This window comes from Hyalella azteca, unplaced genomic scaffold (genome assembly GCF_000764305.2).
Source record: "Hyalella azteca isolate HAZT.00-mixed unplaced genomic scaffold, Hazt_2.0.2 contig3623, whole genome shotgun sequence".
NCBI classification, from domain to species: domain Eukaryota; kingdom Metazoa; phylum Arthropoda; class Malacostraca; order Amphipoda; family Hyalellidae; genus Hyalella; species Hyalella azteca.
The window spans coordinates 4,542-28,538 of record NW_025933866.1 but is presented as its reverse complement, the minus strand read 5'-3'; the positions used below and the strand labels follow the sequence as shown (position 1 = coordinate 28,538).

Here is a 23,997-nt window from a genome sequence, read left to right as displayed (position 1 = left end):
TTAAAAAATTTTCACATGCTACACATCACCGTTAGGTTCTGATGAGTACATGTTCCAAGTTTCATTGAGCTGCGTTCATTAGCTTGAGAGATATTACTTGATAATGGAATTTGGAGATTGGTCATGAGACCGGCCATAAATTTGCCCAAGACATCCTAGGTTTCTAGTGCTGAAACAGGTAAAACAGCTGAAAAACATATTGGTTCACTAAATGGGGTTCTATTGGTGAAATACACAATTGTGTTTAACCTTTATTTTTTAAAATTGCAGCGTACAAAATTTCAAGAGAGAGGTGTATGTTTTTATATGTGTCTGTGGGGGGTGCTAGAAATTCACTAGGGAGCCAAAGGGGGCACCAGCCTGAAAAAGTTTAGGAACCACAGCAGTAGGCCTTCCAAACTATTTTATTTTATAAATGTGAGAATATATTACCTACGGTATCAAGAATTCCACACTGACCATGATATTGTACACAAGCATGAACATTTTTGTCTCATTTACAATTGTCAAATTTTCCTGTTTGGTTGTATGGCTTGTCAGCTCTGGTAAATTGTAATTTAATGCTATTTGTTTCAAAAAATTTTTTTTCCATTTTTAAAGATAATAATCATAATATATATTATTTTCAGATGCCATATTAAGTATTTTGTTTTCTGTTATTCTAAAATTAATTCTGTTATGTATTAGAAACTTGTAAAGTTTTATTTTTTCTGGTGAACTTTAAAGTTTCATCATTGCAAGAGACATGGCTGGACCGACTAAAACTGCCAGTGGGTCACGGTTGAACATAGCCGTTACATGGGAAAATTCTCCGGAACCATTTCTGTCACACATTGAACCAGAAACTTCTTGGGGAGATTACATGAAGGTATGTAAATTCACATTTCACCTTGAGTAAATGATAAACCTAATGATTAGTATGTGCTTGTGTCTGACAAAACTGCTTTCATCGACTTTTTGTTCTCATATGCTGCAATTTGTTGTTGATCTGTTGATTATACCTGTATTCTTGTTTCTTGATGATTCGAACTGATGATAAAGCCCTATGCCTGGAAGGTGTTGTGTGCATGCCAGAATTTTTTTTAATGTACTTGGATGTATGCCAGTATGCCAGGTATAAATGCCAATAGCCAGGGAATTGATTTTTTATGCCACACCAAGCACTCCAAAAATGAATGTACCACAATTACAGTACAACACTGAGTCTCTTGGATGAACCTGCACAGAGTCTCCGTACAACTCGATGACATCATCAATGATGCCATTAGTCACCAATGATGTCGTTAGTCACCAATGATGTCACTGGTCAACACCACATCCTAATGAATACAAACAGTGCTTTTCAAGTTTATTCCAGTTTCTAGTAGTTTTGAAGCAATGTGAACTCAATTTTCATGTTTATACCATTTTATATTAGTTTTTTGACATGTTTGGAGCAGATTTTTGTGTTTTTAGTGTCTGCCAGTGCATACAAAAAGCACATATTTAGGTCTGTATAGCTCCTTGCTTGCCTGGGTGTACCAGGGTGCCAAGGCTTACACCAGTGATAGGTACTGTAAAATGGGGTAACTTTGACCACTTTTTTTTTCAAAATGATGCCATTTTTTACTAGATAAGTTAAACTTAAATTGAAACATGCAAAATACAGGTCTATACTCAAGCTTTACTCACCATAAATTGCTGGCTCCTGCCTCTCATAGTTTTGATGTAATTTCAAAAAAAGTGATGGTCTTTGTTGAGGTTTCTTTGACCGGGTGGTAAAATCAATTTTATTTTTTGGTAAAATAACTTCAAATAACTCCAGGTTTTGGTGCATTGTAGTAGAACTGTTCTAGTTACATATGCAAATGACAAATTTGTGGGAAGTGTCATAGTTTGCAAATTGGGGTGCCTCCCCCAATCCATGACGGGGTAACATTGACCGGCTTGGAAATTAAGTTAAAATTACCATATATGACTCTGTAGAGTCTGAAACATGAAACAAAAAACATTAATAGGTGTATCAAACATAAAATATGTTATATAGGTACCTATGGTAATTTTAACTTAATTTCCAAGCCGGTCAATGTTACCCCGTCACGGCTGCCATTAGGTGGTCAAAGTTCCCCCATTGGGGGGCGGCGCCCCCCATTTGAAAACTATGACACTTTCCTAAAATTTGCATTTGCTCATTTGCATATGTAACTAAAAGAGTTCTACTACAATGCATCAAAACCTGGAGTTATTTTACCAAAAAATTAAAAAATTGGAGGAGGTTACTCTGACAGGCTTTAAATAATAGCTATTTTTGTGTGTCACACTATTAATTTTTTAACCTATTAGATATGCAAACTTTTTAAATCTTTCTATTCTGTTACCTAGCCTCAGTATTAGGCCTTTGATGGCCATTGACAAAATTTTTCTATGTCAATTAGTTTTTGTGTTTTGGGGGTTTTTGTTAAAAAAATGAAAAGTGGTCAAAGTTACCCCGCCGGTCAAAGTAACCCCATTTTACGGTACCACTACCAGTGTGTTGCCAGTTCTAGGTACCAGAGCCTCATGTACACATGAATAATCCATGGAAAACAGCACCATTCAGACTGTGGGATGAAGCTGATCTGTGTAACATTTTCAATTGTATCACAGTTTATTTATTTGAAAGTTTTTTCATTTATATTTTTGATTAATTTGTTACTTAAGTAAAATAAAGACTAATGTTTTCTATTACTATGTTGAGGCATCCTTAATTCAGTTAACATGTCACATCTGAGATAGTATATATATACATGCCATTATAATATTGTTCAGTAAAAAAAAATGAAGATATCTTTTGACCTATTGTATGTATTCTTTCATTTCAGACACTATTTGAGCACTTCAAGATTGGGAAGGAACACTGGGACAACTACATGCTGAAGTTTAATGGACCACCTCACTGTTTTGTTGGTGAACACAACTACAGGGATTTAAAAGTTAGTTTGAAACTTGGCTTGTATTTTGGATTTATCTTTATTATATCCTAAACTTTTTTAGCAATTGGCACCTTTATTTGTAATAGTTAAACTTTGCTATAATTTTCTATGAATTCTTTTACCTCAACTTGCAAATCACTACCTACCTATTGTTAGTTTGGTTTTTGTAGGTACATATTGAAAATTATGCTGAGAGTTTATTTATATGCTTATTGTGACTAAGACAAGGTATTGACAAATATTGTAGGTATGATGGCATTCCCTTAAAATTTTCAATAGAAATCAATTGATTGCTGAAAATTAAAATTTTCAATCCCTTTTATTCCTTGCTCTGAATCATGTAGAGAACATTATAATTGGGCTTTTGATTATTACTTTGGTTTCATCATACCAGGCTCAATTAAGGGGTATATGTTTCAGTAACCCTTGATATTACAGTCTATGCAAAAACTGTGCTTCTCTTGGGAGCTTGCTTGACATTAAGATCCTTTAATATCCAAGAAGTTTTTTTCTATTTGCTCTGTTAATAGGGTATCTTATAACATATCTTTTAACACGTTGACTACATATTGGTACATATGCGTGCCACGAAATGTATTTCTCCAGGAGGTAGTGGTGCATAATTCAGGTTGCCTAAAATCGGCCAAATCTGAGAACAAAAAAGGCCGATAATTCAATGTTTACTAGTTTATTTGTAGGTTCCGCTATAAAAATTCCATTATTTCCTTCTTGCAGTATTAAAATTTAACTAGGAAGTACCCCTATAATGAATTTTAGCCGGCCAACGCAATTGAGAAAAATTTAATCACGGAATTTGTCTGGAAAAAATGACCGTCTGGCAACCCTGCTTAAAAAAAAGTACAAAAAATGAAATGATAGTACTAGATGAAGCAATCATAGTCAACGTGTTAAGTGGTCATCTTGCACCTAGCATAGGAAATATTACAACAGAGTTCTCAAAGAATATATTTGTGTCCATCAGCATTGATATTTGGGACTTGTCTGTTTACAAAGTTACAAAGACATTTAGGCACCCAAGACTTCCCACTGTGAGGTTTTGTCCTTCTTTTAATTTCTTTGCAGTCTCATTTTAGAGACCTGTCTTTTTTATTTATTTAACAATTCAGGATGTTGTTCTACAATTTGATTACAATATAATGAAACTTTCTGGGAATTTTTAGTTATTATGATTGATTGATTATTAATACACATCAAAATTGATATGATTGCGGTTCCATATTTTTGGTTAGTAGGGGAATTGGATGAAGCTGAAATTCTTGCATTCCAGTGAAATTAATGAACAATTGATTACAGAAAATGTGTCATTAAATTCTTTCTCACTTTTCTACTGCTTGTTGATGCTTGTTGATCTACTACTGCTTGTTGATCTCCTACTGACTTGTTGATGGGTCAGTTGTTGTACTAAAATTCTTCTCGTGGCTGATACAGTTTACTGGTGGAACCGTTTAGATCAAGAGATGAACTCTGTGCCTCTTACTCAAGTCCAAGCATTTATATTGCCTATATTCTGAGGAGCGCTCACCTGTTTTTGCTCTCATCCATTCTGAATATTTCCAGTTGCCTGATAAATCTTGTTACATGACTTCATCTGTAACCCTAGTACAATGTTGTATGTACTACCACACGAGGATCAAAGTTCATTTCTGGTTCACACATGACCAACATGTGAGCTATTATTTCTGTACATAAATATTACATTTTTATTTGTATTTTCACATTGTGTGAAGTTATAACACAGTTCGGTTTGGTTCTGCAGGTAGTGGGCATTCTGCAAGTCCATGAATCTCCGAAGTTGCTATGTGAACAATTTGGGAAAATCTGCTCTACTCGAGGTGAAAACCCAAGAGAGGCTCTAATCAAGATGGCTTCCCTATCCCATGACTCATTTTTTGCTGAGTATTTTGTTGATAATCCGGTAAGATTTATTTGTAACTGAAGATTGCTTGAGTTCTTGAATAGATACTCCTCACAAAATTCTTACATAAAGCTGTTGTCACATCCAACATTTTTTAATGCCTTTTTATTCCTTACCTATTTATATTGCAACATTTTTCTTTTGCTACAGAACTTTCGCTACCTGGAGCAGATGTTGAGCAAGTGGGACACTGAAAATTCTAACCTGCCTGACATACTGCGAGCTTACCGCATCACACTCGAGAATTCCGGCAGAGGCTTTAGAAATTGTAGCGAAACTCTTGTATCTGATGTAAGTGCTTGTGCCTATCTTGGACTAGTGCTTAGCAGAGCTGAAGTGGTTTAGAAATTCATATTTTAATTGATAGATCATGATAGCTATTACTCATTTTACATTACGAGGTTGAACAGGGTTGGCGATTTTTTTTATTTTTTTAAAAAAATCAAAAAAATCAAAAATCAATGATTTTTTTTATTTTTTCATGATTTTTTTGATATATTTGATTTTTTTTTTTCAGCTTTTTTGTATTTTTGAGGTGTTATTTTTTATGTTGCAATTAGCCTACTAACAATAACAGTATATGGATCATAATGGATGGCTGAAAAGGGCACTTATTGCCTTCAATAATGGCCAACAGGCCAAGGTGGTGTTCACCACTTAGGGATTTTTGGGTGAACAATTATTGATAAGTCTATTCATTAGCTTTGTAAAGTTTGTATGGAGCAGGGTAATGAGCTAAATATTGACCATTTAACTGGCTTCAATATATAAAAACACTTCAGGAATGCAGATCTCCTAAACATTGAAGAGTCACATAACAGATAGGTAGCTGATAGCACAGTGCACAGCACTATCAATAGATCTACTAGTTTTATGTCCTATAAATCTACCAGACTCTACCCTCTATACACACCAACTAGTAGGGACTGAGTCACTGACTGCGCTGTTCCCATTTAATTCAGACCAATAAACCAATACTAAACATAAACTGAACGATAACCAAACAAACCTCATACGACTTGAAACGAGACTTAAGTTATGAGAAAAGCTAACACTGTTTGAAATAAACATGTGCACAATTCAAATATTTTATAGCCATTCACTGCATTTAATTATTTATATATAGTCTTATAATTGTAATTATTTGTTTCTAGTTTCAAATTCACATATTTAAAGATTGAAATTAAATATTTTAATTAGCATACTCGTATTAGGGTGGAAAATCTTTCTAATTGCCTAAAAGGTCAATACAATGTCAATCTCTCAATATACAGGGTAGAGCAGAACCAATTGAGCAATTTTGAGGTAAAATAATAGAGTAATGGAGGTACATAAAGAAGAAAGTTTATTTTCCTAGAGGTTGAGGATTGGGCAGTTTTGAGGTAAAATAAAAGAGTAATGGAGGTACATAAAGAAGAAAGTTTATTTTCCTAGAGGTTAGCATAACATACCATTTAGAATACTTATGTTTTGAAAACAATATCTGGAAGATGTGGGTCATTAGCTGCAACACACTGTTGGAGTCGTTCTCAGAGGAGGGAGTAACCGTAACAGTGAATTCTAATCGCTATGCTGCAAAATTTCTTACAGCCCATGATGGAAAACATTGTTGAAAATGAAGCATTGAGAAACTTGTTGTTACAGCAGGATGGGGCTACAGCTCACACAGCTCGAATGTCACTCAATGTTTTATATTGCATGATTCCTGTAGGTCTGGTGTCTCTGAGGGGTGATTTACACTGGCCTGCGAGGTCACCTGATTTGAGCATTTGCGATTTCTTTCTTTGGGGACATCTAAAAGGAAGGGGTTCAGAAGTCACCCTCACACCCTACCACAGCTAAGGGAACATTATTGCAGCAGAGGTTATGGCCATATGGCCCATACCTCGTCATATGTGTGAACGTGCTGTTGGAAACTTCCGAGAACAACTCCCAACAGTGTGATGCAGCTAACAAACCCCATCTTCCTGATATTGTTTTCAAAACATGAGTATTTTAAATGGTATGTTATGCTAATCATGAGGAAAATAAAATTTCTTCTTTATGTACCTCCATTACTCTTTTATTTTGCCCTAAAACTGTTCAATCAGTTCTGCTCCACCCTGTATAAGCTAGCTAACATATTTAAATTGTATATTGTAATCAATATATAACAAATAGTCAAATAGTTAGACTACTTATAGCCTTATAAGAATTAGCTAAGCTGCTAGCTACGTACAATTTATTGCACTCTTGATGCCTCTGTACCAAAAACATTCCATTTATTGGAACCTAATACACACTAAAGGCAACAAGTTTATATATATGAAAAAATCAAAAAAATCATGATTTTTTATAAAAAAATCAAGTGATTTAATCACATGATTTAATCATTTTGATTTAATCATTGCCAACCCTGAGGTTGAAGTTCTGTTTGTCAGGGACATCTCGAATCAAGTGTGGTTACATTGCACATCCTGATGTAGGTATGTTTATGAATACTTTCTGTTAGTTTCCATGTTGACTTCCATTTTTATTTTATTTTTTTTTTGCATATGGTAAAAGGAATTGACTGATGAGATTTTAATAGCTGCTAGGTACTTAATAAGATTCAACCTGTGAGTTGATTTTAAACAAATATTTTTTAGACCGATATTCTTACAACTTTTTAAGTTAAATATTTTACTTTCTCATTTAAAGTAGTCATATGAACATATATGGTAGCTTGTCTAAATGAGATCTTCAAAATGGACATTTTTAATGGTGTTTGCTGAAAGTTCAGTTTTTTCTTGTGCACTTGGTATTTTTTGAAAACAGGTTAAGCATTGCTTCAACTATGAGCATAAAGAATTGTTCTAATGTGTTATGTGTATGATAAGTTCTTTACATTCATGCTGATGGTGTGGCATTTATTTAATTGTTAGCAGCAAAAAATCAATTGAATTTTAGAACTTATCTGATGCACCATAACCGCTTTAATTTAGATAAAGAAAATATGCAGCCTCTAGGCTGTAGACCTCAAGGGAAATGTAAATAAGCTATACCTGTAATTTTGAACCCATATTATGGAAGGAATTGCATGAATGTCCACTTTATAAAGCTGGTTAATTGTAATGTATATTTTTTTCACCTGAAATATTTCAATGGATAAATTTAAAAAATTTGCTTCTCAAATTCTCCCTACTTTGCAGGTTATGCGGACCATTGACTCTCAGGTTGTCCACTCGGATAGCCTGCGGCTTGAGTGTCTGCTCATGGCTATTGCTTTGTTGAACTGCAAGCACAGCCACTTCTCTGACAACATCAATGTTGGTCTGCTTGTCCAACATCTGACCAGAGTAAGTGAATAGCATCTGACTAATTTGAGTCTGCAGCTTCTGACCAGAGTAAGTAAAGAGCATCAGACTAAGTTGGGTGTTCAGCTTCTGACTAGAATAAGTAAAGAGCATCTGACTATTTAACGTGAGTCTCAAACATCTGACCAGAGTAAGTAAATAGTATCTGACTAAAGTGAGTCTGCAGCTCCTGACCAGAGTAAGTAAATAGCTTTTGACTAGAGTGATCTTCAAACATCTGACCAGAATGAGTCTCCATAATCTGACCAGAGTAATCCACACTTGCATCAACTTCACATAAATCATTGTTCTTGGATTTGTTTATCTTGATGATATCATCCATTAACATTGTTCTTTTAAGTCTTCTCGACCGTAGTCCCAACTTTTGAGTGCTTCAAGAGAGATCCAAAAAATTTTCAAAGCATGATGAAAATTTTCCTATCTGCTGCCATCTCTAGTATCATGAACTTTTTTCACGAATTGTGTACATGGATTGCCACCATTTGCCTCTCGATTAAAAACGGATGAATGCAATTTGAGTTGTGTTGCATAACTATTTTATTTATCCTTCCAAAAAGCAGCTTTCACAGCTTACAAGTTGAATTTTAGTCACATCTTGGGCTTCGACTCGCCACTGCCACTAATGTGTTCTCACTAAATTTCTAATGATATGGGGCCATACTTTTCATACTTTCACCTAACTTTCTCAACGTATTGATTTATTGATACAATTGTTGTCTATTATATTTCCTTATAATTTTCCCCACCCTATTACTTGTATTCATCTCCCTTGAATCACACTCCTCAGAAAAGTTCATTGATAATCAGCATCCTGTACCCAAAATTTATCTTTAAGTTAATGATTGAGTTTGATCATCAGTTCATAAATTTGTGTCGGTTTTGATATTTTTCAACGTGTTTGTGTCGTCATAATTCATTCTAGTCACTTATTTACATCTCAATTATTGTGCAAAAATTCATCCTGTTTTTTTTTCTCATAACTTAATGAACCCGTTCTTATCTTTTAATTTTATGTAAAGCTTATGTATTCTTATGTGCATCAGAATGCAGAAATCAAGCGCGAGGCGCTGACGCTGCTGGTGCTGCTCTTCAAGGCGGCTGAGGGCACGGAGCGCGAGAAGAATATCTTCGCAAAATTGTCCGAGCGCGACAGCCGCAAGATCATCATGGATCACGTCGTCAGCAGGATTGACTACCGCTCAGTTGATGCATACGAGGTAAATACGGTACCAAAGATATAAGTTGATACTGTGGATTTTTGAAGAGTTAGTTGCCGGACGAGGTATGTTCTTTCAAGAGTCAGACGACGTAAACAAAGTCTCTGGTCACTGATTTAGAACATCATCACTCGCTTCCAATTTTGAAACTGGCAGGTTTAATCTCCATGCCTGGACCGGTAGTACTTTTACCGCTAGAAACAGTGTAAGTAAGGTGATAATGGCTGCTGTTTATTAGCTAATGTTAATTTTATAATCAGGAAATAGTTAACACGCCGCTCATGTGGGTTTCACAAGAAAGACGGACTCCTTATCGCTTATGTCGTAAATGAGTGCCCAACTCATGTTTATGTTGTGTAGAACTATTGATAGAGCTCGAGTGGTTCTTCTTATTCTCCGTTCTTTGTTAACTCAACAATGAAATGCTCACGGGAGTATACACAGGAAAATTTGTGCAAATTTATTTAGTGATTGAACTTCAATGAATTGCTCCATGTTATTGATTCAATGTACGTTCTTGTTGCTGTTTAGTCTCCTTCTAATATATCTTTAGATTTTTTATTGTGCTATTTGTTACCTAATTTAGTTTTTAATTAAAATAGTCAATGAATATTTCTTATTCCTTTATTGTATCGGTATTTTTAATAATAAAATCCAACTTTCAGAGTAAGAAAGCGTCGGAAAGTTCAGACAAGTCTGCTGAGAATGATAAGGAGAAGCAGCAGCGCTACGAGTACGACGTGTGCTGCCTGATGCAGCAGCTGCAGCACCTCATGCTGAACCTGCAGCGCCACAAGCTCCTGAGGGGCGTGCTGCTCGACGACACCGACGCGCCCAAGAAAGTCCGCGAGTTTTGTGATGTCGCCTTCGAGCCCGACAGCAAGGTGTGATCTTTAGGGTAACTAGTTGATATCAGGGGTGAGTTAGCGTGGAATCAAGTGACGAAGGCATAATGCATGGTGTCATTTATAGAGTAACTAGTTGATACTAGGGGTTAGTTAACGTGGAATCTTTTTGACGAAGGGTTAATGCATGGTGTGATCTTTAGGGTAACTTGTCGATTTTAGGGCTAAATTGATGGCGAATATATCTATAGACGAAAGGTTATTGCAAGGCGTGATGTGTATGGTAACTTATATAATTTAGAGATGAATTGATAGAGAATGTGAACAACGGTTCATGGATCCATAGAAGAATACCTATGTTCGTCGCCTGATGTTTACTGTCATCTCCTTGCCTTTATCTAAATATATCTATAATTCACATGATATAATGTGTCCATAGACCCATTACCGAAAGAAGCTTCCACTTCACTTGTACCTGATTGGTTGCGAATCAAGTGCATAGATGAATTAGGTGACGGTAGGGGCTTTCATTTGCATATGAAGTAACAATTTGATTTTTTTCAGATTCCTGTCGTGAACAGCGGCAGTTCAAGCCGAGACAAAAAAGACGAATTCAGGAAATTGGGATTTACAACTGAAAATCCTTTGAATGAATTCAACGAAGTACCGCCAGGCTGCCTCGCTCTTGACTGCATCCATTACTTCTGCAGCAAACGCAAGGACGAGTGAGTTCTGCTGTTATGTTCACTCAAAGACATGAGTGAGCTTTTTGTACAAGTAGCGATGCAGATTTTTTGTGTGTTATCCTCACCCAGTTTGGCCCGGTACAATGACGTATGTCACTCTTTGAACAATATAACCCTTTCATCATACGAGTGTTTTCTACTGATGATGCTGAGTTTTTGTCTCCTGGAATACCGTCTCATTGAAAGGTTTCGGTAAAAATGTTTTTACCAAACGTTTTGGTAAAAGTGTTACTTCCCAACGCATATGGATTGAACTCCGGCTCTGAAACTTGGCTGTTGGACCCTTCATGCAATGTGTAATCTATTATTTGTTGCAATGAAGTTAGGGGAACTAGAGGGTACAGAGGTTTGAGATATGCTCATCAAGAGGCCTCAGATAGGTAGAAAAGTAAGGTTAGATACAATTTAAAAGCTAGAAAATACCGAATAAATTTACCTAATTTACTTCAATAACGTTTTGCAGACCGGCTTCATTATCGGCTTGAAAATCTGTAGGATGCAAGTATTGTAAATATTGTTTGTGTGCAGGTTTGTGAAGCTGGTGCTGGAGAACTGTTACCGCGCAGACTCGCACGAGTGCCCTATTGGCCGCGCCTCCATTGAACTCACCAAGCTGCTCGCTGTCGTCTTCAAGGCGAGAAATAATTTATTTAACTAATTAGTAATTGCCAATTTATTTCTAACAATTTAATTGCAGAAATGATGCCAAGAAAATTAACCCTATTCTTAATTCATTGCATTTTAATCCATTGAATTTTTCAGTTAAATTTTTTTTTTATTCTTATGCTTTTTGTATTGAATTTCTTAGTAAATTTGTCATTTAGGCTTTCATATCATCTTTATGATTATTTACAGCTTATCCATGTTATATAAACTACCTTAGATCCTAAATTAATTATTATTTAATAATAAACGCATTGATTTTCATGCAGGTTGGTGAGCCCGTGGTTGAGGATTGTACGGACCTGCACCCCATTTTCTTCTCGCACGACTATCCTTTTGAGGAGATTTTCTGCATCTGCATCAACATCCTCGATAAAACTTGGAAGGAAATGAAAGCCACCGCCGAGGATTTTACGTATGAGATATTTTCTGTTTCAATTACGGTTTTTATTACAAATTATTTCAATAACAACTTTAATTGTTCCTTTGTTGGAAGAAATGACTGGCAATGCTGTTAACCTCATCCGAATAACTTGGAGACTGCACTGAAATAAGACCTTTTTTATGTGACTTGTGGCACCAAAATATAGAAAGCAGCAATTGAAATTATGTACAAACTTATATCTAATATAATCCTAATCCCATTTTTCTAATTTTCTCATTACAGTATATCTATTCATTTGTGGACATTCTAGTTGAAGTATTTTTAGGTAGCGTACTTGTGCGTTGGAATTCTGTTGCAAATAATGCGAATGGTGGAAAAATGTTCTGTCCATGAAATTAATATTTTCCGTAATTTAGTTTAGAGTTTGATGGTGAGTATCACTCCAGCAGGCTCTGAAAAGTTTTCTAATGCACCACTTTATTTCAGCAAAGTGATGAGTGTGGTGAAGGAGCAAATTGTACGTACACTTCAGCTCAAACCGCCCAACCTGGATAAATTCGAAGACGGCTTGAAGAAGCACACATACAAAGACATCATTGAACATTGGCAGAAGGAACGGGAGCTCACCGAAGAAGAGGAGATGAAGGCCCCACAAATTGTGTAAGGTGTTTCTTATTTTTGGTTCTAGTGAGCTTGAAGTATTTGAACCACCATTAATGGTTTCTTAATAACTTGTGTAGCTCATTGAATGTTATGTCTATGGTAAAGGCTCGGTAACTCGTTAAGATTGACGAAGATGCTTGCTATATGACGGGAATGAACTACGACTATTTTAGTTCAATGTCGTATCTGCTTCTATTTTGCTAAGAAAAACCCAAATTTATTAATGGGGTCCGCAATTACTAAATTGATTAGTTTAACGCCTTACTCGTTATTTAACATCATAACTCTTGATTTTCATCGCTACATCTAAAGTTCTCTGTATGAACTCTCATGTCTACTCTCAAGATATACTTTGTGGTGCTAATTGAATTATGTGGAAATTTTATTGGCCTGCACAGACCCACGTGTTAGATAAATTGATTATTATTGGGAGACTTTATTTCCATGGATCTATTTATCCTGCCTCTGTGCCAAGCGAACGAGTTGTAATGACATCAAATAGGCACATACCTATTCAAAACAACAAAATAAATAAGAACATTTTTGCTGTAATTGTTTCATCGAATGTAACTTTTGCTTACAGGCATTCAAAGAATTTTTATTCGCATTTAACTAGCATTTCTTTTCAACAGTGCTCTGCGGGAGGAGCTGAGGAAAGAAGTTAGTGAAGTGGTGCAGCAGCAGCGCCTGAAAATGATGGAGCGCGGCTGCCGTTTCCGCTGTCCGGCCAAGGGGCGCGGCAACAAGGACAAGCCTTGCTACCTCATCTTGTCCGTTAACCACAAGTTCCTGCACTACGGAGAAGTCGATGAGAAAGTCACCGAAATTCCTCCCCTCGATAAACTTCAGAAAATCAACGTTGCTGAGATCAAGTCTTTGACGCTTGGCAAGGATTGCGCTCACTTTAACCCGTCAGTTTTTGAACTATGACCTTGCTTATTGTGATGATTTTTAATATGACGTTAGAAAAAATTTAATTATATTCAATTTAGCAGCAAAATGACATCATCGCATCAAATGCTTACAATATAGCATGACATGACACTCTGGATTTTAAACTCGTGTGTTTTTTATGGTTTCAAGATGGCCATAATTCAAACGAATCTAAGTCAACTACATCCTTTGATACAGGATAAAAATCCATCTCTAAATACACTTTCAATTGTTAGAAATAAAATAATACCATTTATTATGGCCCAATGGTCATGCTGAACGTTCAAGAATTAAGATTTGATCATTTCACACAGACGACGCAAAGGTCACTATTACTTCAGCCTGGTCACGGACAGCAACAAACCAGATTCCCATAAAACCATCGACATTATCGCGACGGATGAAAAGACCTACAACTGCTGGATCGACGGCATCAAAATTGTCACGAGTGAGTGCTTTTAGTTACAAAAATACTCAATTTTACTCAGGTGTGCCAATCAGGTCGTGTGGCGTGCCATATGCTGCATCAATGAGTGTGGTCTCGTTCCTTCAAATTCGTTTACCGTCGCAATGAAGTTTCGAGCTGCCAATTTTTAAGTTCGAAGACACCTTCCAGCATGCCCAGCGTATCCGCTTCGGCCGTTGTTTCCTCTTAACCCTTATTTTCTCCTCTTGGGACCGAATCCCTGTGGAAGGGATTCTTCTGTCGTGTGCCTATGCTCGTGAGAAGTCCTGTGGGATTTCGCGTTCCTAGGGGCATAGTTATTGAGCACCTAACTTCAGAGCTCGCAGTATCTGAGTGCGGGTCTCGGTTTTAAGGATAAGCTGTCATGTAGGCAGTATTCCTTACATTTCTCTTCTCAGTCTGTCTCGTGCGGGCGGCCGACGTCCCGTGTATGCGACCTCTTGTTTGAGTGTCTTCGTTTTACCTGTACTTCCTTGTCGCCTCGTCTCTTTGAAATGCTAGCGCTGCCTCCTTCTCACCAGCTTCGGCGGCCTGGCCGCTTGAGACCTCCCGCCTCATGTGTGTGATGAATCGGACAACGACAAGAAATGTTCGAATTTGTTTGTAATATACGGTAAGTGAATATTCCTAAAAGATGTAGAAACCTATGTTCAAATCTATTGTTGTATTATTGCAGAGGGTAAGATGAACTCGCAGGCAGCTGAGGCCGACATCGAAATGCTGCTGGAGATGGAACTCAAACTGCAGCTGCTGGACCTTGACGGGGTAACCATCCCGACGTGTCCTCTTGTTGTCCCGCCCTTGCCTTCCAACTACAACTTCTGCTACAGCCTCTGATGTGGGGGCCGTGGTCCACTGCCATGCCGCCCTTGCCTTCCAATTACAACTTCTGCTACAGCTTCTGATGTGGGGGCCGTGGTCCACTGCCGTACCGCCCTTGCCTTCCAACTACAACTGCTGCTACAGCCTCTGATGTGGGGGTCGTGGTCCACTGCCGTACCGCCCTTGCCTTCCAACTACAACTGCTGCTACAGNTATTTGGGGTCTGTTTACCCCTAAAATGGGTTGGCTTGGTGATGTTCTGGATTAAAAATGAGTCTCGTACAGACTCCAAGAACAGGGATGCTGGGTGATTCTCATCTCTTGGAGAAGATTCATCTGCCCAGTCTATTTCTGGATGGTTAAAGTCACCAACGATCAACGTATGCATGGAACATCTCCCCAAGTAATGAACGTAGCTCGATAAAACTTGGTACACGCATTCATTAGGACTTAACGGTGATGTTTAGCTCGTGAACAATTTTAGAATTTCACCTTCATTCTTAAGTTATATGACGATACGTGCCGAAATTTGCAGTGAGCATGACATTTTTTCTAACTACTGTACATATTTGAACGAAACTTTGAATATGGAAACCTAACCTCCCAACGGCGATGCTTGGCTCGTGACAATTTTTTAGATTAGATAAAGCCGTATAACTCGCAAACGAAGGCAAAATCGAAAATAATTGTTACGTGCTAAACATCACCGTTAAGTCCTAATGAATACGTGTACCAAGTTTTATCGAGCTACGTTCATTACTTTGGGAGATATTCCATGCTCACCGAATTTGGGGAGACTGGCCGTAAATCTGTCCGAGACGTCTCCATGGCAAGATCATGCAAAACTGAGCAAACTACTCAGATAAGTCGACACCGTGTGGACGCTCTAAAAATTGCAACAATTTCATTCCGACTTAAAACTGCGCAGACAAATCGTTGTGAAAACTGAGCGTGTGGACCGGCCTTTTTAAGAAAGAATGACAATTTGGACAATATTTCTCATTCATTTTTGAGTGTGATCCTGAAGACCACTGCCTGAGTAAGCTGCAATCGTAGTTAAAGCTTTGATGAAAGTGAAGTTACATACCCTGTAATCTTGTAATGTTTTAGTGTATTTGACTGAACTTGGTAACACGTGTAGAGGTCGTGAAAAACTACGGCGTCGCACGGCGTTTTTACACCCACGATGAATAAATTATCCGTGATCTACGTCCGTCGAGTGGACGATGATGTAATCCAGGGACGTGTACTATAATAAATAGTACTAGTTCGCACCTCCGTCAGCCAATCACTCACGGATTTTCAAGATAATCCCACCGGTCACAGACAAGAAATTTGTTGCTACGTGTAAATGGGCGTGAATTGACAGTGCGACCCCAGTGGTGTTAGTTAGGAGAGAGGGTCCCCTGGCCCATGCCCTGCAAGCTGGTCTATGAAACGACTCCGATGCATCTCTAGTGGTGTGAACGACAGGAAACTGCTTCTAAATATTGACGTGCAGTGTTTTTAAATGTATTATATTTAAATATAATACATTTTAAATTTAAATATAATACATTTTAAATTTAAATATAATACATTTAAATGTATTATTTAAACGTCATACTGACGACAGTTGGACTTGTAGGCTGCTAAACGTGAATTACGTGGGAGCGCAGCCGTGGACCAAAAATTTAACTCTTAAACAAGCCCTAGCGCCAACGCCTACCCTCTTAATGCAATAACTATACTGGGCCTCACACCCAAGAAGCTGTAGGTAACTGAGTCGTCTCACCACACCAACTTTAACTCACAGTTGCCTCACTCCACAGCCTGCTGCATCAAATATTCAATTGTCAACGGGTCCTACTCGCTACTCCACAGAATTTAACCCCATACTATCACTTCTTACACCTGCCGTAAGCCTTGCTGTCCGTAGACCCCGCCCGATCGCCGTAAACCTCTGATGTAAAACTGATGGCCTTCAGCATGCATCCTAATTACGTAGCTTGCCAAGATTAGCAGTCGCTTTGGTTAGGTTAGGTAGTAGCAGGCAATGAAAATGTTTGGGTTGTCACCGTTCATCTTCTAAATAATTGTTTCCTCGAGGTCTTCTATCATCTGAAGTTTTCTCATATATTCCGCTCAAGTTAGGTAGTAAAAACTACTATAACGTAAATTTTTATTGATTTTCTCGGGGGATTTGCTGTTTTATTCCCGTTGACTCGTACTTTTCTTCATTTCAACTGCTTTTTATTCTCATCCTAGTCTAACTCTATCTAAACTCGTCATAATTTAAAAAACCTCTTCTCAAATTGTGTATGGAAACATTGCGTAGCTATGAGATCTCTCGCTACCGTTCATTCCTTATTTTTCATTTATGTCTGAGCTGCGTTTTTGCTTGCCAGGAGCGTCTCGATGAGAAGCTGCAGGCAAGCAGATTAAAATTAAATCATGTGTATACTAAATTTAAATTAAATTTAAAATGAAGATAGGAAAGTCATAAAATATATAGATCGAAGCTATTGAAATATAGCAAGAAGTAGATCCTTTCTAAACGCAGCAAACAAAAGTATCTCGCGCACCAGCACTAAATTCACTTTTAATAATCCCGAAAATTAGCAAGAATGCAAGGTTCTTAGTTGTTACTGAGATTATTTGGATAAAATGACCCATTCATTCACCTGGTACTGCTTCTCAGATCTCTGGAGAGCTTCGAGCTGCTCAGCAAAAAGTGCTGCTTGCACTTGCTTTCTCTCTGCCTCACGCCTCTGAGCCTGCCTCTTCCAGGCCTCCAGCCGCCTCACCTCGGCCTCTAAAGCCTCTACCGCCTCGTCCAGCTGCCTCACTTCAGCCTCCGCCTCGCTGGCGCCGCTTTCAGCCTCATCAGTGTAAAAGCAATTATTCATATATTACAAAGAATACCATACATGTGTATTATTTTAATATGATCGCTATTGCAGCTTAACACAAAAACATTCAGTATCAAAATCATATTGAAATTTGGCTCGTATAGATTATTTTGTTCTGCCTAATCATTATACAGGTTGAAAATATTAGTATAAGCGTGGTATGTAAAATATTTACGATCACCTACTGTTTATGATCAGGGTTGCCAGATGGCGGCAGGAGAAAACGGCCAAACTTGTTGACAAAAAAGGCCAAAACTGACCAAAATACCATATTTATTAGTGGTTTCGTTGTTCGAAGCGCAATAATTGAACATTTCTGTGTTTTTATACGGTAAGAAATAAATTTCAGACCAACTAAAATCTTTGCCAGTTAAACGCTGTTGAAAAAAATACTAAATCCTAAAATTTGGCCGAGAAAAGGACCACCTTGCAACCCTGTTTACAATTAAAGGGCCCAACTAGCAGCGTTTTAAACTAGCGTTTAAAGGCCAAACTAGCAACCCTGCAACTTGTAGCTATCTGCTAGGCTCCACGATTCTACTAGAAAATTTAAATATCATATTAATTTAATCATGTGAACAATATTATAAATATCTTCAAAGAGTCTGGCCTGACCTGCAGAGCTTTACACGCGCCAAAGTCTGACGCGCTCTCGAAGAGCGCCTGGAACGCAGTGAGCGTCATGAGCGCCTCATCCCGAACTCTGTAGGATTGTTCATATAAAAATCCCACGCCGGAAAAGAGTGATAGAAACAAAGATATTTTGTGTGTGTGTGTTAAAGAATCTCACGCCGGAAAAGAGTGATAGAAAAAAAGATATTTTGTGTGTATGTATTAAAGAATCTCACGACAAAAAGAGTGATAGAAACAAAGATATTTTGTGTGTGTGTGTTTAAGAATCTCACGACAAAAAAGAGTGATAGAAACAAAGATATTTTGTGTGTCTGTGTGTGTTAAAGAATCTCACGCCGGAAAAGTGTGATAGAAACAAAGATATTTTGTGTGTGTGTGTTAAAGAATCGCACGCCGGAAAAGAGTGATAGAAACAAAGCTATATTTTTATGTGTGTGTGAAATCTAAGTTGATGGTCTAAATAATATATATATGCTAGTATTTTAGTAGTATAGTAGGTATAGTATCTTCGGCATTGAAAAATAGGCCTGGATAGGCCTAGCTGTCGCCGATTCTTGTATTTTTCTTGCCTTATAGATTATACCTTTGATCAAATCTTTTCATTTCTTTTTTTTTCTTTTGATAGTAATCCGTGAATATATGAATGGAACTTAACTGCAGAGCGACTCTTACCAAACTCTGAAGTACATTTACTAGAAGAAATTCGTGGAATAATAGTGAAGTTAGAAACAATCATAGTTCGTTCAACTCAAAACTATGAAGACGAAATATATACTTTTTTGCGGGTTTATATTGATTAGTAAGTACATTCACAAATTTGACAGAACCAGAACGCCTTCTGTCGACCCCCCCCCCTTCATGAAAAACGCAGCAGCAGTGCAGGTATATTCACTAAAACAAGTTTGCAGCAGAAACTATGCTCATATAGGCAGACATTGATTGAAAATATGTTGAAGGTTTCTACACTATATCTATATGTGTGTTTGCAAGCGTTGATTGGGAATAAGCTTGTGAAACTGTTTTAGCGCATTTTCTCACTTATGGGAAAAAGGCTCTATTGTGCTCGTCATGTCCGTCCGTCCGTCCGTCTGTATGTCCGTGACTTCACGGACGGGCGGTTGGGGCGGACCAGAAAACGCGCTCTCTGTCACTCACTGCAGTGAGTACTGATCTAATTTTTTAAAGACGATCGGACGATATGTTCACTGCGGATGTAACTAAAACGCGGTGAACGACGACTGCACCCGAATAAATATTGTTTTTAAGTTCCATCCGAACTTTGAACAACTCTTACATCCACTTTGAACAACTCTTACATCACCTAGCCTACGGGTTTGTTAATCGTCGCCAATGCTATTAGTACGAAGAGGCCTGGTAACGAGATTTACCCCATTCGGCTAAAAGAAAGAGTCATATATGAATATTCAAGAACTTAAGCAAGGTCATCTCCTGATGCCGTAAAGCATTAAGTTTTTCTTACTTGTATCAACGAAATTGATACCGTTCCAATCATCCCAAAATATTTAATGCATTTAGATTATATTTCTACTCCTCACCGTGCCAGCATCAGTCCACGCTCAGCGCAGTCCATCGTAACCTGTCGTATGAGCTCGTCTGTTGGGCAAGGAGTTATATCATCACTCGGCGTGAAGTTGAACATTCGACACGAAGTTGAACATTCGACACGAAGTTGAACATTCAACATGAAGTTGAACATTCAACACGAAGTTGAACATTCAACATGAAGTTGAACATTCAACATGAAGTCTGTCTCTTATACACATCTAGATGTGTATAAGAGACAGGCCCTTGCACTTCTGCTACAGCCTCTGATGTGGGGGCCGTGGGCCACTGCCGTGCTGCCCTTGCCTTCCAACTACCACTTCTGCTACAGCCTCTGATCGAACGTCAAGTGCCATTGATTCTTGAATGCATGTTCTCAGCGTGATAAAATTTCTTTCTCGTAAGCTTTGAGTGTGAGTCTGAAATTTTAGCGACTTGTTTCAATTGAATTTTCTCAATGGTCGCTACTATGGATCTGAAGTCTTTCTAGACGTTTTTTAGAATAATTCAAGATGTGTTCACGTTTTTAAAGTTAAGTTTTTTTCTCTTATTTTAAGGAAAAATGGTTCTCGATGCTTACTCGTCCTGGATCGACCGAATTTATGCAATTTACGTTTTTAATCTCAATTTTAATCTCGGTGGAAAATGTTTCAAAGGCAAAAAAATTTATATCTTCACTTTTGTATATAATTTGTTTCCTTGACCTCGCCAGATTTCTGTCCATTGGGTGGAAATCCTGCCGTTTTTAAACGGCTTTTACAGGACTGTTTATTACTGTCATTTTAAATAAAAATTCCAGTCAATTAATTCAATGAAAGAAACTAGTGTATTGTTTCACCGGATATTGTCGACTTTCTGATCTGACGCGGTTGTGCCAATGAATATAAATTACGAATTAGATAAGTTTCTATCTAATGGAGCGATTGTAAATGAATTGTCTTTCTGTCTTATAACTACATTCCAGGTTTACTCATCAAGTACCTGAAACTATTCCTTTTTGTTAACAAATTGAGCGTTGAGTTTTTTGCTCCTTTTCGTTTTTTTATAATTGTAATGCTTCTATTCTGGATAAATTTGACGATATGTTCTTTACCGTTCAAATTTCCTGAATTCCGTCACCTATTATTTATGCTAAGAATTAAATTATGTATTGTTTCTGCGTTAAACTTGTTTGGATTGAGTATCGGTGACCAGGTTTATTACTGATTAATGTCTTCAACGCTCGAATTGGTAAGGTTAGATAGAATATTTTATGCTGGTTCAATTGGATGTACAATTCGATATCCTATAGTGTCCTCCGTTACCACCTGAATTGTAATTTGCCATTTCATTACAGGTATTTACAAAAAGTTCATCGTAGGAAATGCATATCTGAATGGAACTTTCTCAGAGGTATTTTTTAATTGCTAGCAATATTGAAGTTTATTCACGATCACTCAACGTGATGTGCACAACCTGTGCAGCCTACACAACTGCTTACTCTTAATGACAAACGTTGCACTTCTTATTATTTATGATAAATCGATTTTCAGTTTTCCGCTTCGAATGTTTGCGTGGGGAGCTTCGGTAACTCCTCCAATATTTTTTTTTTGCGTGGAATATTTAATTGTAGTGTGAGAATTGAATAATTTTTATTTATTTTCTGCTCTACTTCGACCGCCTGCTTTTTTAGCAAGGGACAAACTTCAGGAACGACTCGCCGTAACAAAACGCTTCTATACTCTGCTTATTTTAATTCTCAAAACGTACAATATTTATGTAGTCATTCGACAAACTCGTAAGAAATTCCAAAATGTGGAAGAAATTCCCTAAAAAGTGTTATTCCATTTAGCTTTGAGCTTTCTGGAATTTTGAATGCTGTGTATTGTACTCGTAGTATTTTTATTTCTAAGGTTAATTCCTGTTTTAATGTTGTGCTTCAGTGGGTGCTGGTAAACGGAAACATGGAAAGTATAAATACAATTCAATATTTTCGCCAATAATGATGTCAGCGTTCAAAAGGCCATTAGACTTGACGACGATTCTGAATATCTCAGAATTTTCTCAGCTTATTGCATTCTCGAACATGCAACTCATTGCTCCAATTTTGCTGTGCTTAACCACCCAGCCACCTCGCCGATTTTGATCAGAACTGCCGCAGGTAGCTGGAATCGAACCCGCAACTCACTGCTCCAATCTGTATACTTCGAACTATAACTACTGGGTCACCCTAATCCTTATTTTGGTGTGGTCACCCTAATCCAGGTGGGGCTTGAAAATCTTCACTTGCTTTAGGTGGGGCATTATTAAAAACTTCGAAAAGCCTTGGTACACGACATGCTTGTGTTTTGGTCATGAAGAGCTCATGTCCCGCCCGCTCTCTTGCAATATAACTAAAGTATCCGTAAATTTAAGCTCAAGTTCGTGGCCAGTATTGACCGTTACTACGGTCATTTAGATATCCTTAATATGTAGTGATAAGTCCATTCCTTCTAAAGTATTATGCTATATTTAATCACCTTTTCATTTTAAATTTTATTTTGTCATATCGATTTTGAATAGATATTACATGCGCTTTGGTAAGACAAATTATGTGAATCAAAATGACCACTGGTGTACTTCAGTGAGCTTCGGATTTTAATAAGTTCTATGCAAGAGAAAGTTGTTCTCATTCCTCCGCATTTCATTAATTTTTTAATTGCTGGAGGACGATTTTTTTTAAATTTAGGTTCATAATTGGCGGTCATCAAATTTGGGTTTATAATTGGCGTACATTTTTAACGGTTAATTTTCCTGTGGAAACTCAGTTTGGTGCGCTGTAAAAAACTAGTATAAAATTTTAATCTAAACTCTAAAGTATTCGGTTGTGACGCAGGTCTGCCAATACTGAAATAGAAAATTTATAATTAAATTTACTGTATTTCATTTATGAGATCCAGCTATTTATAATTTGAAGATATGTTAAAAACCATGCAGCTTTTGCCTCACCTACCCACTTCGGCTCTGAAAATGAGCGAACAATACTAGCCTGCCCGCTACTTGTGCTGCGAGTAAAGCCCGGTCCACACGCTCAGTTTTACACAGCGATTTGTCTGCGCAGTTCTAGTCTAGTCGTTGCAGTTAAAACGTTGCGTGTGGACGGGAAAACTGCGCAGTTTTGAAGCTGGCGGGAAAACTGCGCAGTTGCATCGCAATCTGAGCTACAGAGCATTGATTTCGATGAACTGCGCAGACAAGTCGGAACGTGTAGACGGTAGCACAGTTTTCCGATTCAATTTGTGCTCAGTTTCAATGATACAATGTCGGACCTTCGGTAATGTTCTCGGGAATTTATTGCTCTATGCGAAAGTTTTTCTTGCATTTGGCGAGTAAAATTCAATGACTATAGTAACAGGGACAAAAAAGGTGGAGACACACGTAGGCTTGGTAGAAAAATTCAAAGAAATCGATGAAAACGCAAACAGAGAAACAGCTGTAAAATAAGTTGAGGAGCATTAACCGTAAATAATTGGGAATAAATAAAAAAAAATCGATTTCATCTGGACCTGGCGAAGAAGACATCTACAAGCAATCACTCTTGTATTTTGATTACTCGCATTACCCAAATGATCCAATCTCTTTTTTAACAAGGCACAATGCCAAAATTGATCAAAATACTGCCTTTTCCATGCACGTCTCGGACAAATCTACGGCCGGTCTCCCCAAATTCGGTGAGCATAACATAACATAGTGATGTCGGCTCTGAAGTGTAGGCCTGATGTGGCCTGTCTCCGATTCTTTTCCATTTCGTGCCTTGTTCATAGATCTAAACTCGTGTCATTTGACCGAATATTTTCATGACTGGCGATAGTTTGAAGAAGCTACTAGACTTCCACCGGGTTCGATAAGGAGCTAGGCATTTCAAATCTGAACATATATTTTTCCATAGCTTTATCTAGTCTGTTCTTGAACGCGTTCATACTTGGAGCT

At 37.6% G+C, this 23,997-nt stretch overlaps 2 protein-coding genes across 2 annotated transcripts in view; one reads left to right on the top strand and one right to left on the bottom strand.

Annotated features, from left to right (window-relative positions):
• The first annotated feature begins 661 nt into the window (after positions 1-661).
• On the top strand, positions 662-20,734 carry LOC108671807 (engulfment and cell motility protein 1). The gene is made up of 15 exons (XM_018159395.2): positions 662-868; positions 2,841-2,951; positions 4,729-4,887; positions 5,038-5,178; positions 8,058-8,204; positions 9,266-9,439; positions 10,105-10,323; positions 10,849-11,009; positions 11,559-11,664; positions 11,963-12,108; positions 12,565-12,738; positions 13,374-13,652; positions 13,989-14,122; positions 14,817-14,990; positions 20,333-20,734. Exons 1-14 carry the CDS (start codon positions 746-748, stop codon positions 14,975-14,977), a joined length of 2,235 nt encoding a protein of 744 aa, XP_018014884.1. The 5' UTR covers positions 662-745; the 3' UTR covers positions 14,978-14,990; positions 20,333-20,734.
• The window catches only part of LOC108671808 (axonemal dynein light intermediate polypeptide 1), a gene marked incomplete at its 5' end in the record, with an annotated part of 10,894 nt that continues 4,102 nt past the window's right edge, over positions 17,206-23,997 (bottom strand). Inside the window, 4 exon segments of the mRNA XM_018159396.2 lie at positions 17,206-17,367; positions 17,626-17,823; positions 18,469-18,556; positions 20,043-20,100. Coding sequence (XP_018014885.1) covers positions 17,320-17,367; positions 17,626-17,823; positions 18,469-18,556; positions 20,043-20,100 — 392 coding nt within the window.